At 42.2% G+C, this 16,940-nt stretch overlaps 1 protein-coding gene across 1 annotated transcript in view; it reads left to right on the top strand.

The window, feature by feature from the left end:
• dock8 (dedicator of cytokinesis 8) overlaps positions 1–16,940 on the top strand; it is a 192,763-nt gene that overhangs the window by 70,283 nt on the left and 105,540 nt on the right. The window contains 8 exon segments of the mRNA XM_055632820.1: positions 487–553; positions 2,303–2,449; positions 7,165–7,245; positions 7,970–8,026; positions 8,028–8,127; positions 8,239–8,375; positions 10,298–10,391; positions 16,160–16,322. Coding sequence (XP_055488795.1) covers positions 487–553; positions 2,303–2,449; positions 7,165–7,245; positions 7,970–8,026; positions 8,028–8,127; positions 8,239–8,375; positions 10,298–10,391; positions 16,160–16,322 — 846 coding nt within the window.

Raw genomic sequence — 16,940 nt, 5'->3', positions numbered from 1 at the left:
AGATAATAGCATTCTATTTCCAGAAATCACTAACATTGTTCAGAAGGATCATTTGTTATTTTACAAAGAGTACATACCCACTGAATTACTCGGTATTTTAGGGTGCTTGAGTAAAATCTCAATTGTCACAAAACTATTTCATTTCTGATGTTATTATGTTAATTATTCAGATTTAATCTTTTCCATCAAAATACTTTCCCTTTCAGTTTTTTGTAATGTTCACTATTATGTATTTGTCATTTTCATTTTTGATAAATAATGACTTTGTCTTGTGGTTCCAGCAAAATTGCTGGATGTCGATAGATTTGTTTATCTTAAAACCCACGGTGGTGTGTTATTGTTTTAATATACTGTAAGTTGTTATAGTTAGATTTTGTCTTAACAGGTCAAATAAATGATTTTTGAAGGAAGCAGCTTTGAAACTCTTAATGTGGTTGTACATTGAGTCCAAGTTCTTTATGCATGTTCCTATTCATTCCTTGACAGGTTTGAAATTGAAGTAGAGCCAATGTTTGCCAGTTTAGCCTTGTACGACTTAAAAGAGAAGAAAAAGGTAAATATGTTATATATCTATTTCTCCAAATAGCTATGTAATCTGAACAGATTACTATGCAGCTGTAGTCTATTACATAAATTGACATTATGATAAAAAATAATCTAATTTCCTTCAGTTCTCTGTCCACTTCAAAAATGATTAAAAATTAGCATTAAATATATTGCATAGTAATTTGCCACAAAACCTTTTAATGTATGAATTGATTTCCTAAACTGAATGAATAGCTTTCTATGGAGGGAAGCTTAAGCAGAAGTATCGAAAGAACAGAGCTGTCAAACAGTTATTTTAAAGGGCTATGACATGCAAAATGATGACTGAGGAACAAAATCAGCAAGATCCAAGATTCAGCAATACTGAGCACGTTTCAATCAGGGAAGTACTTGGAGTTTTGTAATTGGGTGGGTTAGGGAGAAAAACCATGGTTGGGGCGGAGAAAACATCAGTCAAGGTTCTATCTTCCAGTTGCCAAATAATGGCAACAGTTTCTGTTTAATGAAATAACTTGAATTTCATACATCCCCATTAAATCATTCAGATTCTTATGAATTCTGCAGTCCATTCTGTCATTAATCTATTCTAAACTAAGAAGCCAATTTGTTTGTCACACGGCCCACAAACTAGAGACGATTGATTTTTCATGGTGATGCTGGGTTACATTATCATATAACAATATAGTAAAGGAGGTTACAATCACCCCATTGTATTGTGTTGTGAAACAATGAATCCCAGTATTTTATTTCCCAAAACCCTATAATTTTTCCCCTTCATTATTTATTCATCTCTCTTTTGAACAATGCTATTGAACTTCTTCGCCTCTGCTTCAGGTTGAATTTTCCAAAGAGCAAAAAGCAAATTGCTCTTGTCATCTCTGTTTTTGTGCCACTCCATCAATAATACCCAGACAAAGTAAGAATGTTGATCAGATAATAACCTATTCCATCTTTGAATTATTCTTACATCTTGCAGCAATATTTCCTGGAGCAAAGCTTCAGTAGTGTGTCTCCAAGCCAGTCTTCAGATGTTTAAGGAATTGAGCTGCTCCATGCTGCTTTCATGTAGTTGAATATCTTATAAATAAGCCATGTCTAGGCTTGTCCTTGGGATTGGCACTTGGACAATATACGAGAGGGCTTCTGATGGCCATTGAACAAAAAGTCTGTTTATCCTGGTCCTCCTCCATGGCCAGAGTGAGGACCACCGTAAATTGGAGGAGCGGCCCCTCATATTTCGCTTGGGCAGTTTGCACCCTAGCGGTATGATCATTGACTTCTCAAATTTCAGGTAGTCCTTACTTTCTCCTCCCCTTCTCAGCTCTCCCTCAGCCCTCGGGCTCCACCTCTTCCTTTCTTCCTCCAGCGCCACCCCACCCTTACATCAGTCTGAAGAAGGTTTCGACCTGAAAAGTTGCCTATTTCCTTTGCTCCATAGATGCTGCCTCACCCGCTGAGTTCCTCCAGCATTTTTGTCCACGAACAAAAAGTCTGCATGCCTTTTGGAGGGCAAAACAAAATTGGGGCAGGCCTGTAACATTATCCCAGAAAACATATCCAGTTGGAGAAAATGGGATTGACTGAAATATTAGTGGAGTTAAGGCCACAAAACACCTTTTCCATCATTCACTTGTGTCATGGCTGCCCTGTATTTTAACCCCATTTGTCTTACTGTACTGTTTTTAAATGTTTTCTGAATTATGAGTAGTGATCTTCATGTATTTCATTGATAGCAAAATATAATTTATTCTTACAGATTTCAGAGAACTTTTACTGTGACCTGAACAGCGATCAGATAAAGGCTTTTCTTCGTAATCCAAATCAAATGGCTCCCTCCAGCCTGAGTCGCGCAGCAATCTTCTCCATTACGTATCCATCGCCAGACATCTACCTGGTCATCAAGGTAAGGTGTTTCCATTGATCCGAGAATTCTGTGCAAAGCATTTACAGTGCCCTCCATAATGTTTGGGACAAAGACCTCTGTCCAACAGCTCCCTGGATTTCCCGCCAAAAGGGAAAGGGCACATGCAATATCTTTATCCAGACATGCGTGTGCTTTGTCTGTCATGTAAGCTGTGGTGACGTTTTCATGGTTAGCACTGATCAGGAGGTGTGTCTTTCATGATTGATATTCAAGGCTTAGGGGAGTAAATTAAAAAATTAAATTCCACAGACCAACTTTTGGGCCAGGAATTAATTGCTAAGTAATCAATAGCAAAAGCCTATCACAATCTTTATGGACCATATTATTTTTGATGTATTAATTCTCAAAACCCTGTAAACTTTATTTTCAAAATACAATGAACAACAGTTGTGCAATAATTTTTTGGCCAGTAATGTGAAATCAATGAGATTTTGTGATTGGAAACAAAATGGATATCTTGTGGCTACAAAGTCACTACAAAGGATCCCAGTGTCTCATTGGATATTGTAGATTGGCTATTTCCTACTAGCCAATTATAGTGCTTGTTAGTAGTGACTCCGCCTATTATGCGCTTTATATTATCAAGAGCTTGCCTACGCTAGCAAAGTACGAAGTGCGAGTAGCTGCTAGGAAATGTAATGTCCTGCAGATCTATGCTGCAAGTAGATTTAATAAACATGTGTTGCAGTGGTCGAAACACCACATCATGTTCCGCATGCCATACGTGACAGAGTACACAATGAACTCAAGCGGATGGTCTCCATGGGTGTTATTGCTGAAGTTACTGACCCATCTGACTTGGTTTCCACCATGGTGGTCGCAACAAAGAAAAACAAGGAGGAGATCCGTATCTGCATAAACCCCAGAGATCTTAACACTGCCATCAAACACCCGCATTACCCAATGCGAACATTAGAGGAAGTTGCTGCTCAGATAGGCAACGCATCAGTGTTCTCCGTTCTGGATGCCAAGAGCTCGTTTCGGTAGATTCCACTGGACCCAGACTCATCCAATCTCACTACGCTCGGCACCCCCTTTGGCCGATACAAATTTCTGAGAATGCCCTTTGGCATCAACTCCGCCAGCGAAGTTCTCCAGCGCACGATGGAACAATTGTTTGCTGAGTATCCTTGCGCCATCATTGTTGATGACATTCTCGTTTACGGACGTGACATGGATGAACATGACGCCAATTTGAAGAAAGTACTTGACCGTGTCAAAGACATTCAGCTCAAACTCAATCACCTGAAATGCAAGTTTCGAGTTCCAGAAGTTACTTGCGTTGGACATGTCTTCACAAGTGATGGTCTCAGACCTGTCCCATCAAAAACTGCAGCTATCAACGAAATGCCGGTTCCTAATGACGTCGTGAGCCTCCCGTGGAATGGTCAGCTACCTGGGGAAATTTATTCCCAACCTCAGCGACATATCTGCCCCCACTGCGAGAACTGACACACAAGGACACTGCATGGTCCTAGTATCCGCAGCACCAGCAAGCTTTTGACACTTTCAAATTGCAGCTGGCTAGCGCACTTACTCTCACCTACTTTGCTTTGGAGTTACCAGTGACGCTCACCTGCGATGCATCCCAGTACGGACTTGGTGCTGCTTGCCTGCAGACCACTACCGACAGCGATTTCAAGCCCATTTCATACGCCTCTCGTACACTAACTGATACTGAACAACGTTACGCCCAGATCGATAAAGAACTGTTCGCAGTGGTTTTCGCCTGCACAAAATTCAAGGACTTTATCTTTGTAAAGTCTGTGACTATAGATTTCGTTGTCTCTGTACTGTACACTGACAATGACAATTAAAATTGAATCTGAATCAGAAACTGACCACCAGCCACTGGTCACTATTTTGATCAAACCCATCCATGCTGCCCCAGCACGACTACAATGAATGATGATGCAACTGCAGCGATTTGATTTCAACATGGTCTATAAGAAAGGCAAGGACATGCACATAGCAGATACGCTATCAAGAGCCCCAAGCAAAACCAACTAGCACCAACTCTCTGAACAGGACCAATTCTCAGTAATGAAGGTATCGTCTGTTCCGACTGATTGCCTGAGCAGCCTAGCAGTACACACGGCTGCTAATGAGACTTTACAATTGCTGTCTGCAGTCATCCGGCGTGGTTGGCCAGATAAACAACACAACACCCTGCTCACAATCCGCCCATACTTCCTGGTTCACGGCGAATTGGTATTACAGAACGGGATTATAGTTAAGGGCCACAAGGCAGTGGTCCCAGCTGTCTTCCGGGACAAATACTTCGACGCTGTCCACAAGGGCCACCCCCGCGTGGAGGCAACCCTACAAAGGGCACAAAGCATGTTATACTGGCCTGGTATGACCAAATACATACAAACAAAAATGAAGTTTGCGCTGTCTGCAAAAGCCTGACACCACATCAGCATAAGCAGCTTTTACTGCCGCACCCGGTCCCTCCTGTCCTGTGGTCCACGTTAGCCACCAACATATTTGAATGGCATGGGAAACACTATCTTATTCTGGTTGACGCTGGTTCGAAAATGATTTACTTCAAACCACTACTTCTGAAGCAGTTATCGTGAAGTTACAGCGTCATCTCTCCGTGCACGGCTCCCCTGCACGTATTCTGTCTGACAACGGCAGACAGTTCACCAGCCATGCTTTCAAAAACTTTGCAAAACATTGGGACTCGGCATATTACCAGCAGCCCTGAGTTCCCACAGTCCAACGGACTCGCCGAACGTGCTGTCCGAAGCGCATAACAACTAATGGAGCGGTCCTACCTGCAAAATCAGACGTATACCTAGACCCGATCAACCGAAGGAACATTGCACGGGATCCCATACTGGGTTCCCCAGCCCAACGACTGATGTCTCGCCAAACCCGTGCTCCCCTGCCTGTGTCCCAGCAGCTTTTGCAGTCACAAGTTCGTTCTCCACCTGCAGTCCAGAAACAACTACAATTCAAACGTGACACACTAGAAACACTTCTTTGCCAAATCCAGCAAACCACTTAAACCTCTCACACGTGAACAAGTGGTTCATCTCCAGACCAACAAGGGCCATGCCCGTCTGGGTCATGACTATGGCCCTGCCGAAGAACCGCGCTTTTATCTGATTGAAGTGGATAGAGCCATCTACAGACACAACCGACAACATATCCTACTAGTGAAGGAACTGCGTCCTGCTACCCCGTATCCAAATGCCTCGCATTTCGTATACCATCCCACGGTAGGTCCCACAGCCCCACTATCAGCAAACGTTTCCACCCTGGCCTCCCCGCGACATTTGGCGACTAGCTCGCCTATCATCACCTTCCCGGCCTGTCAGGTCCCTGGTCGTTTCCCCAATTCCCTCCCCGGTATTTTCTCCGGTGAAAGGGGGTGAGGCGGATTCGTACCGCACACGGGATGGACGGGTTTGCAGGCCACCCATTAGATACGGTGATTTTGTGTAATTTTACAAACTTCCCCAAATAATTCCACCTATATTGCTTAGCCACTGATGCTTCTTTTGTTTCTACAAGGAAAGATGTAGATTGGCTATTTCATACTAGCCAATTATAGTGCTTGTTAATAGTGACTCCGCCTATTATGCACTTTATATTATCAAGAGCTTGCCTACGCTAGTTAGTACGAGTAGCTGCTGGGAAATGTAATGTCCTGCAGATCTATGCTGTTAGTAGATTTAATAAACGTGTTGTGTCTTGATATGTGTTCGACTCAGCTCATTACAGATACTAAGCTTGGCCATACTCAGAATAAAAGTTTAAAAAGTAATAAAATAGTTAAAGAATTGATGGGCAAGTAGGGGGTGAGAGGTGCAGGTCAAACATGATCAAATTCATTTCAATGTATCAATGTTAAGTTCAAGTTTAAACTCAAAGCAATTGGATAACAAATGAACCAAAATATATTGGAACGGAAGTATCTGAGGATTGAGCTAATTATTTCTGGTTATGGTGATCCACTTTAAATGTAACCACGAATATTAGGCCATTTGTCCAGTTGGAAGTGAGTGCATGTGCTGACAGTCTGCAACTTAGTAGGGGAACACTTCTGCCCCTTGTCTCACTCCAATGTTCTGGATCACATCGTCCCTTTCATTAGACTCTGCTCTTCTGGGTTTCCTCAGCAACGAGAATACCACGACAGATGAAATGTGGCACAGAATCTAAGTTGTCATCCATTTTAATGGGGATTATTAGTTTGCAAATGAGAAAATTACGAGTCTTTTTAATTGTTTTTCTTTCATTTAATGTCCTTAGTGATTTTTATTTACATTTATGTGTCTTTTATTACCCTTTGTTGCCAAATAATATGCAATTCCAAGGCTGCTTTGCTTTCTGTCAAAGCAGTCGCGGGCGTATTGAAACAGGGGCATCTGCTATAACTCCTATAACTCTAGAATTCTCAGATCTCACTACCCGACTCAAGTGCATTAGATGGTGTAGTGAATGTGAAAGAAATTACGGGGTAATTGATGCAGCTTCATTGTTGCACTTCATCAAAACCCAGTACCTTGATTTTGTTCTTTTGAATAATACTTGGAGAAACCCATCACATTAATTAAATAGGACAAAGATATGGTCTCAAGAAGGACCTTGGTGTTCGTTGCCTAAAAGCTTGCATTTGTATCAATACAAATTAATGCCCATTCAGAGATCACTGATCAAAATTATTTTGCCGTTTTTAGATTGAAAAAGTTCTTCAGCAAGGAGATATTGCCGAATGTGCTGATCCATACCTTGTCATGAAAGAGATTGACTCGGCAAAGGTACTTGATGTTTTTTCAAATATTTGCAAATATTTTATTCATCTCCAAACTTTAAGTTCTGATCCTACTTCAGGTGTCTTGTGGCAGCTCTCCTTGTAGTTGTGCATGTTACAAGGCAGAGGAGCTGTAAAAGATCTTAATGTTACCTTCTGCTCGGGAGGAAGGGGAAAAATAGCTCACCTCACTCCTCTCAGCAAGATGCCAGTGCCACATGATGCTGGCAACCAAGAACATGTGCTGTCCTTTGATCTTGCTGGAAGGCTATACGGACCATCTTTACCGCCCTTCCTCACCACAACACCCATTTCCTGGACCGACATACTTCTGGGTGTGTTATGTCACTTTCATGCCCAGAACATGTTCAAAGAGAAAAAGGACGGATAAATTACGTAATGCAAATCAGTCAAAATGTAACAAAAACTATTTTGCAGGAACTCTGGGATCTCAGATTGCTTTACAGCCAACGGATTATTATTGTTCTATTATAGAAAACTAAGAGGTGTGCCACTTCAGGAGATGAGTGGCCTATTTTAAGGGGAAAAAGTCATAAAGCACAGAAATGGGTAATTTCAGCCCACCTGATCCACGTGGACCACAATGCCTATTGCCGCCAGCCTTAATGGCCCATATCCCTCTAGTTCTCCTGTGTTCCCCCATCATGAATATAATCATGAATATAACCTGTACATCTTTCAGACATTGAACTCAGTTTTCTTCTCTCCAGAATAAAGATAAAATAGAGAAGTTGAAGACTCAAGCTGAGTCCTTTTGCCAGCGGCTGGGGAAAATACCGAATGCCTTTTGCCTGGGCTTATGTGAATATCATGAATATAGTCTCCACTCTCACGGACAAAGATCCAATGGAGGTTGAAAACACCAGTGGTAATATAGCAAAGATAAAATGCTCACTGATCGATCATTATTATAATCTTTTCTAGATGTACTTCAAAATACAATAAATTAACTTTATTTTTCCGATGTGCTCTAATAAAGCTAAGGTCAACAGTGGAGACAAAAAGGTTTACTCACATCAAAGACGGCTTTCTGAAAAGTCAGCTCTTTTGGAGGAACAGTGCAATTTGTCCAATTTCAAAACTGCCACAGTTACAGTCAGCAGCTTCTTTAAACAGGTACTTTATTGTCATTCTTATTTTGTGGTCTTTCAGTAGTTGAGACCCTTGTTACATTGGGAGCAGTGTTGTTGAAAATAGTTTTCTTTGTGGGGTACTCGCCATGAATGTATAGACCAAAGAGACCACAGTGCTTTAAAGCAGCTTTCATGACAATAGAACTCGAATATTTTTAAGCAGACAAACAAGCAAAATAAAAGCACATATCAAAGGGAGGACATGTTGGTGTTCTTGGATTTCCAGCCTTGTCTCGCTTTGCATAGCAGCTTGCCAATCCTTTGTTAACACACCTGCACCTTGTCAAGTGGTTATTTTTACTTGTTGGTTATGTTCTATGGGACCTAAAGATTTCAGTGCAGTCGTTGAAATAATTATCTGATTAATTTTAAACTCAGGCCCTCTAGTATTTGACATTTCCACCCAAGGAAAAACACTATTTATGCCGCTTGTAATTTTATTATCTACTATCTGGTTGTGCCTCAACCTCTGATGCAGGAATGGAAACAATACAAGTTTGTCCAACTCATCAGATGCACCATTGGTCGAGTTGTGGATGGTGAGGATGGTTGCCAAAGGATGCAACAGGAATAGGTCAGTTGGAGATTTGAGCAGAGAAATGGCAGAGTGAGTTTAATCCAGACAAGTATAAAGTGATGAATTGTGGCAGGTCAAGTGCCAGAAGGAAGTATATAGTAAATGACAGAACCTAAAGTAACATTGATGTACAGAGGGATCTTGGAGTGCAAGTCCATAGCTCCCTGAAAGTGGCAACACAAGTGGATAGGGTGGTATAGAAGGTATATGGCATGCTTGCATTCACTGGTCAGGGCATTGAGTATAAAAATTGGGAAATCTTGCTGCAACCTTATGAAACCTTAGTTCGGCCACATTTAAAGTATTGAATGCAGTTCTGATCACCGCATTATAGGAAGGATGTGGGGGGATCGGAGAGGCTTCAAAAGGGGATTTCAGCAGTGTTGCCTAGATTGGAATGTATTAGCTACAAGTTGAACAAACTTGGGTTGTTTTCTCTGTAGCATTGGAGGCTGAGGAAATAATCTGATAGAAGTGTATAAAATTATGAAAGATGTAGAGAAATAGTTGGAGTCTTTTTCACAGGATGGAAATGTCAAATAGTAGGTTTAAGGTGATAGGGTGGAAGTTTAAAGGAACCTTGGAAAAAGATAGGGGGGGAAATAGCAGAGGTGCTCGCAGAGATGTTTACATCTCTGGAAGACTGGAGGGTGGCTAATGTACCGTTATGTTAGAAGGGGAACAAGGACAAGTCGGGGAACTACAGACTGATGAGTCTGACACCAGTGGTGAGAAAGTTGTTGGAGAGGATTTTTAGGGACAGATACATCACTTGGATAGACATTGACTGATTGACTGATTAAGGTGGCCAAATTAGAACTGAACAGACATGTATTTTGCTGTTCCATTTTGAATCCACTGACATGTGCAAGGATTCAGGTTCAGATTCATCAGTAAACTACCTGAAATCATCCAGTTGGTCATTCATAATATTACCTCTGACTAGTTTGTTGTGAGAGTTTCTTGGATATATCTATTTTCACATTTTCTTGTAATGTGGCTTTCAAAACAAGGCATTTTGAAGTAAAATCTAAATCTTAAAAACTGAATCAGTACCAGCATGCCTCTGAAAGATGAAACCTTTCTCCAAATTACGAAACAAATCTCTTCACATTATTTTAAATGTCCTCAGTCAGACCTTTAAATCTTCTTCTTTGTTCATTTTTCATATGAAACAAATACAAGAAGCATTGGGGGCCAACCTGCAGATAGAACGAAGTCAATATTATTCATTTTGATTTTGAAATCAGGGGATTACTACCACCTTTTGCTCCATCATATGAAAATCTTTAAATGCTGATTTTTTTTTTGTGTTGTGTTATTAATAGGAAGGTGACAAGCTAAGTGATGAAGATTTGCTGAAGTTTTTGGCTGAGATAAAAAGGTCATCGGCACCCCTGAGAAGATTGCGGTCCATAACAGGTAGTGATTCAATGTTATATAGAATCTTACACTACGGATATAGACCCACGTCCATCGCAATCAAGATATCCATCTAAGCTGGGCTTATTTGCCCATGTTATAACCAGGATTGAGATGAGGAAAAACTTTTCCACCCAGAGAGTTGTGAATCTGTGGAATTCTCTGCCACAGAAGACAGTGGAGGCCAATTCAAGAGAGAGTTATGGGCCACTTAGGCCATTTTTAGGTGACTGCAGGAGACTATGCAGTTGTCACATGGTCGCCACATGTTCGCGCCTTCATGGTTGTGAGGAGTTCCCGTATTCTGGGAACTAGTCGCGGCCTCATTATGGTCGCCACGAATTATTCAACATGTTGAAAACTTAGCGGCGAACAGAATGAAGCCGCCATGGAGAGTAGCGAGAATTCTCGTGCCGTAGATGGGTCACCAGGAGGTCCTAGTGGGTTGCCAGGAGGTCGAAGGTTCTCATAGGTTGTAGCCGATGCTGACCAGTGAATTTCCTTGTCTCATTGGCAAAAAAAACCGTAAGCATCCATTTTTAAATCTCTGCAGAGTTTCACAGCCGTGTATCCCTGGCTTCTTAAAAGTTATCTCCACTCCTTCTCCCCCATCTCCCCCCCACTTTTAAAGGACTTACTGTACACTGCGCTTTAGCCGTCTTAATTACAGCGCCAACCTTCCTGTTCATCGCGGTGTGTGTCTGTATCACATTGGCTTTGCACCGTGTGAATTTCACTCAGACAGCGCACCCTCAGCTTGCCTTGTTCCCCGCCTACATAACGGGCTGGTGAAGGAAGCGATGTGTGTGCGTGTTCCACTCTGACAGTCGTCGTTCCAGTTGCCGGTTTTTCAGGCGACTGCTGGCAACTTGACATCCTTGTAAACTTTTCCTATCCATATAACTGTCTAAATATCTTTAATATGATGTTATTGTGCCTGCCCCAACCACTTCTTCTGGTAGCTCATTCCATCTATGCACCACTTTCTAGGGCTGCCAACACTGGGTGAGAGTTGAGAGTGAGAAATTGCAAGGGAGTGTAGCAACCAAGGGGGGAGGGTGTGGGAGGGGGGGTGTCCCCCTTCCCATGGTAGAGAGCTTTTGCAATTTTCAGCTTGAAATTGCGCAATCTGATACTTACTGTAGCGAGTCTTTTAACTTACACTTGAATGCAACATTTATGTTTTAAATTGGATTAGGCATGATTAAGGTTGGGCTAAATTACATCCCTAATTACATTCCACAGTAGAGCCAGGCTCTGATCAACAGGTGCAGCACATGAATGACTATATTCATGTATGGAAATCAGATTATAATTCATGCTGTTATGCATATATATATATATAGAAAAAAACAGAGGAACTTCCATCACTGCTCTGCACAAATAAATCAATCAACCTTACCCTTTGATTATAGAAACGAGACAAAAATAATGCCACATATTCAATCGTATATGGTTCAATTAAATAAAAATATATATGTAAAACATATATATGGAATCAGGCCCTTCAGCCCACCAATTCCACACCGACCAGTAATATATCATACACCAGTTCCATCCTACATGCCAGGGACAATTTACAGAAGCCAATTAACCTACAAACCTGCACTTCTTTCGGGTGTGGGAGAAACCGGAATATCCAGCGAAAACCCATGTGGTAGTAAGGCAGCAACTCTACCGCTGCGCCGCCGTGCCACACTATTAAATTATTTTTTCTGTAATATATTTATTATGGTGTCACGTCAATAAAGATGAACACATGATTCTGATTTCTGCGGTAGACAAAAATGCTGGAGAAACTCAGCGGGTGAGGCAGCATCTATGGAGTGAAGGAAATAGGCAATGTTTCGGGTCGAAACCCTTCTTCAGATTCTGATTTCTGCCCTTAGAGGGATAATACATATCTCCAGTCATTGTGTTTTATGGATGGGAATGCGGGCCGGCGCAGGTGCTCTGTGTCCAGCTGTGGTCCGTGGGAGTTGAGGGTCAGTGACCCGGGGGTCGGGCATCAGAGCCTTAGCCCGAGATTCATCTCCTGCGGTTCCGGAGGTGGCACCGACGCCCCCACTCACATGGTCTACTCCTAGCTCTGGCCGGGGTTAGATCTCCATGGGGTGTGGACAGAGCAGCCAACGGGCACAGAGCCGCCGGAGGTGAGGGTGGGAGGTGTGAGCGGTGCCTCAAGGGGGGGGGAGGGGGAGGGGGGTTGGTGCTGGGACCACCGCCGTGTCTCACCTATCGCACCATCTGCACGGGAGAAACTAAACTACTTTTTCCCCCCAAAATCATCCCGTGGGCCGGTAGTTTGACAGCCCTGCATTAAACCGATGCCCTCGAGTTCTTGAATCACATATCCCGGGAAAAAGACTATGCATTCACCTTATATATTCCCTTCATGGTTTTTACTCACCTCTAAAACACATGACAGCTATCTGTGCTTTATTTTGAACTTCCAGCACCTGCAGATTTTTGAGCGTGAGAAATTTGTGATCAGCGTGAGAGCATGAGAATTTTGTGAAATGCGTGACTCTCATGCTCAATGCATGAGAGTTGGAAGCCCTGCTAATAATGCAAACATTTTATGCAAGTTCCAATTGGTTGGACAAAAATCACTTATTACTGCTTTATAACAGTTAAGTTACTTTAAGACCATTTCAGAAATTATGTCAGTCAACTAACAATCAACTAACAAATTAAAGCAAACCAAAAAAAAATAACATGTTCCCTTTCCAGACTCTACCTCATAAGTACTTTAACGCTGTTAACAGAGCAAAGGGATATTAATCTCAAGAATCAAAATGGGGAAAGTGGGGGCAATTTTGCTTAAATTGTCATTCTAAGCCTGTACATGGGCTGGTCCAATATGTCCATACTGATCAAGTTGGCATTCTGCGTGCCCCGGGACTGGCTGCAGTTCCCAGATCAGCTCGCGTCCCAGGGACTGGCTGCAGTTCCCAGGTCGGTTCGCTTGCCCTGACCCCTCGAAAATGAATTGGAAAAAAATACGGGGTTTTTCGGGTTACGGGCCGGAGTCGGCCCGTGTACCATAGGTTGCTGAACCCTGTCCTAGATGTTTGGCCTCATTGTGGATTCCCCCCCCCCCCCATGTTTTACAACCGATTCACCTGGTTAGTTCCATCTCTGACTGCTTCATGTTGTCGGCGGCTGCACATCTGACCAAGAGAGAAGAGAAGAGACGCGATGTCACTCACAGCCGTCAACCGACACGCTTCCCCAGACCGCACAGACCGCTGTCATGTGGCGCAAAGAGACAAACTGTGCAGGAACTGAAGACAGTGTGAGAATTCTGTCATCAGCGTGAGAGCGTGAGAATTGGCTGAAATGCGTGACTCGCGCTCAAAGCGTGAAAGTTGGCAGCCCTGACTTTCTGTGTGAAAATGTTGGCCTTCTCCCTTTAAACAAGGCCGGCCACAAATCTGGTCCTTCCACTACAACCCTCTGTCTTCTCTCAACAAACCAGTTCTGAATCTATTTAGCCAAATCACTGTTAATCCCATGCACCTACATCCAAGTCATATATATATATATATATATATATATATATCACCCACAGGAGAGATCCTTGCACAGATCCCTATGGAACACCACTGATCACAGACACCCAGCCTGAATATTGTTGTTCCACTATAACCCTCTGTCTTCTATCAGTAAGCCAGTTCTGACTCCATATGACCTGGTCACTGTTAATCCCTTGCACCTTAATCTTCTGGATCAGTCTACCATGGACTGTATCACATGTCTTATTAAAATTCACATAGACAACATCCCATGCCCTCCCCTCATCATTCACCTTTGTCATCTCCTCAAAAAACTCAATTAAATTAATAAGATGTGACCTGCCAAGTACAAAGTCATGTTGACTGTCCCCAATTAACCAATTATCTTCCAAATGGGGTTACATTTTATCCCAAAGAATCGTTTCGATTGGTTCCCTACCACTGAGGTGAGGCTCACCCAGTTTATAATTCCCTGAATTCTCTGTACTCTCCTTCTTAAATAAAGGAACAGTGTTACCTGCTCTCCAGAGCTCCAGGACCTCGCGTGTGGTAAGAAAAGGCATTGTTTTTTGTCAAGGTTCATGCAATCTTCTCTCTTGCCCTTCTCAATAATATTAGTTGGATCCCACCAGGCCCTGACGTACCATGATACAGCTTCAAGCCTTTGAGGGTGCTAGTAACTTACTAATTTCAATCACTCATTCAGATGGATTCATTGCATTGGGGCCAGCACTATCAGAAACAGAATATTGAGGACCATTTCCCTCCTTGCTAATAGCAAATATTCCCGAACAGTAACTACAGAATAGGATCTAGAATATAGATGACAATAGATCACTTCTCACTCCTCTCAGCAAGTTGCCAGTGCCACATGTTGCTGGCAACCAAGAACATAGAAACATAGAAAATAGGTGCAGGAGTAGGCCATTCGGCCCTTCGAGCCTGCACCGCCATTCAATATGATCATGGCTGATCATCCAACTCAGTATCCTGTACCTGCCTCCTCTCCATACCCCCTGATCCCTTTAGCCACAAGGGCCACATCTAACTCCCTCTTAAATATAGCCAATGAACTGGCCTCAACTACCCTCTGTGGCAGAGAGTTCCAGAGATTCACCACTCTCTGTGTGAAAAATGTTTTTCTCATCTCGATCTTAAAGGATTTCCCCCTTATCCTTAAGCTGTGACCCCTTCAGGAACATCGGGAACAGTCTTCCTGCATCTAGCCTGTCCAACCCCTTAAGAATTTTGTAAGTTTCTATAAAATCCCCCCTCAATCTCCTAAATTCTAGCGAGTATAAACCGAGTCTATCCAGTCTTTCTTCATATGAAAGTCCAGACATCCCAGGAATCAGTCTGGTGAACCTTCTCTGCACTCCCTCTATGGCAATAATGTCCTTCCTCAGATTTGGAGACCAAAACTGTACGCAATACTCCAGGTGTGGTCTCAACAAGACCCTGTACAACTGCAGTAGAACCTCCCTGCTCCTATACTCAAATCCTTTTGCTATGAAAGCTAACATACCATTTGCTTTCTTCACTGACTGCTGCACCTGCATGCCTACTTTCAATGACTGGTGTACCATGACACCCAGGTCTCGTTGCATCTCTCCTTTTCCTAATCGGCCACCATTTTGATAATAGTCTGCTTTCCTGTTTTTGCCACCAAAGTGGATAACCTCACATGTATCCACATTATACTGCATCTACCAAACATTTGCCCACTCACCCAGCCTATCCAAGTCACCCTGCAGTCTCCTAGCATCCTCCTCACAGCTAACACTGCCCCCCAACTTAGTGTCATCCGCAAACTTGGTCTAGAAAACTATTCATTAAATATGTACTTTAATATAACTGATTAAAGCTATTATATAAGCACAATAGCCTGAAACAAATGTGAAATTAAAATAATATCAAATCATCATCATTATTTTGCATGTATATTAAGGTTTACAAATACTAAGTTCAATCTGGTACAGTTGGTGCTATTGTAAAAAGTATCACAGCTAAAGGTTAGGAGAATTCAATATGAAGTTTGGATACTTGATATTTGGGAATTGTGCGATGCAACCACTAAGTCAATCCTGCATTGCTCAGTTATTTCTTCCACATGTAAAGTCAAAAGTCAGTTTGCTCACTGCATATTAATCATGGGGTTGGCTCATCAATGAGGAAGTGCTTGGAGACATTTCTGAACGGAGTTGTGGAGTGCTTTAAATTTGTTCCAATGCATATTTGTTGATGTTTCAGGTCAAATCAAAACCGAAATCTTGGCTGTCAGTGAGAGCCCTGCATTCTGCATTACTCCTGAGCTGTTGCCAGTGAAGCCATATCCTGAAAACCGTGGTCGACCAATCAAAGAAATTCTAGAATTCCCGTCTCATGAAGTCTATGTTCCGCATACCACTTACAGGTAGGGACCACTGTGAAATGCTTATGTAAATGCAAATTGCCAATCCTCTTGCATAGATAATGTGTTTTTCACATTACCCAGTACTTCCAAACATTTCTCCTCAGAATGTTCTGTCACCCATTTCCTCTGATCTGAGGATGAGGGTATAGGTGTGAGAATTCAGCTAAGCCATTAATTCAATCACTATAGAGCAGAGATGTACAGGAATAGCGTTATGAACCTTTCCTTGTCTCACATAAATCCAAAATTGTAATCTGTTTGAATATGAATATAGGAACATTTTAGCACCAGTAGAATATTCTTCTACCTGTCCTTCAACTTCAGATCTGTTTGGTATTTGCACTTTGAAAGCATGTGCCAGGCTTGGAGTGTTGGTGTTTTTTTGCAGTATCTTGATCCATGATTTCATTGTAGTAAGAAGTCGTTTATAAAACACAAACAAACTTGATAAACCATTAATCCAGAAAAGTAATTAATATAACTGACCTTGGCTTTTGAATAAGCCTGACAAGAATGAAATATCTCTCTGTGCTCTTATTCAGCCACGCCAATAAAATCCATCAGAAAATTATATAGAGGAATAAATAATGGCTTTAGCTACATGTACTTTATTTATAT

The sequence above is a fragment of the Leucoraja erinacea genome, chromosome 3, assembly GCF_028641065.1.
Source record: "Leucoraja erinacea ecotype New England chromosome 3, Leri_hhj_1, whole genome shotgun sequence".
Taxonomy (NCBI): Eukaryota; Metazoa; Chordata; class Chondrichthyes; order Rajiformes; family Rajidae; genus Leucoraja; species Leucoraja erinaceus.
The sequence above is the reverse complement of the archived record's forward strand: the minus strand, read 5'-3'. Positions and strand labels throughout refer to the sequence as shown.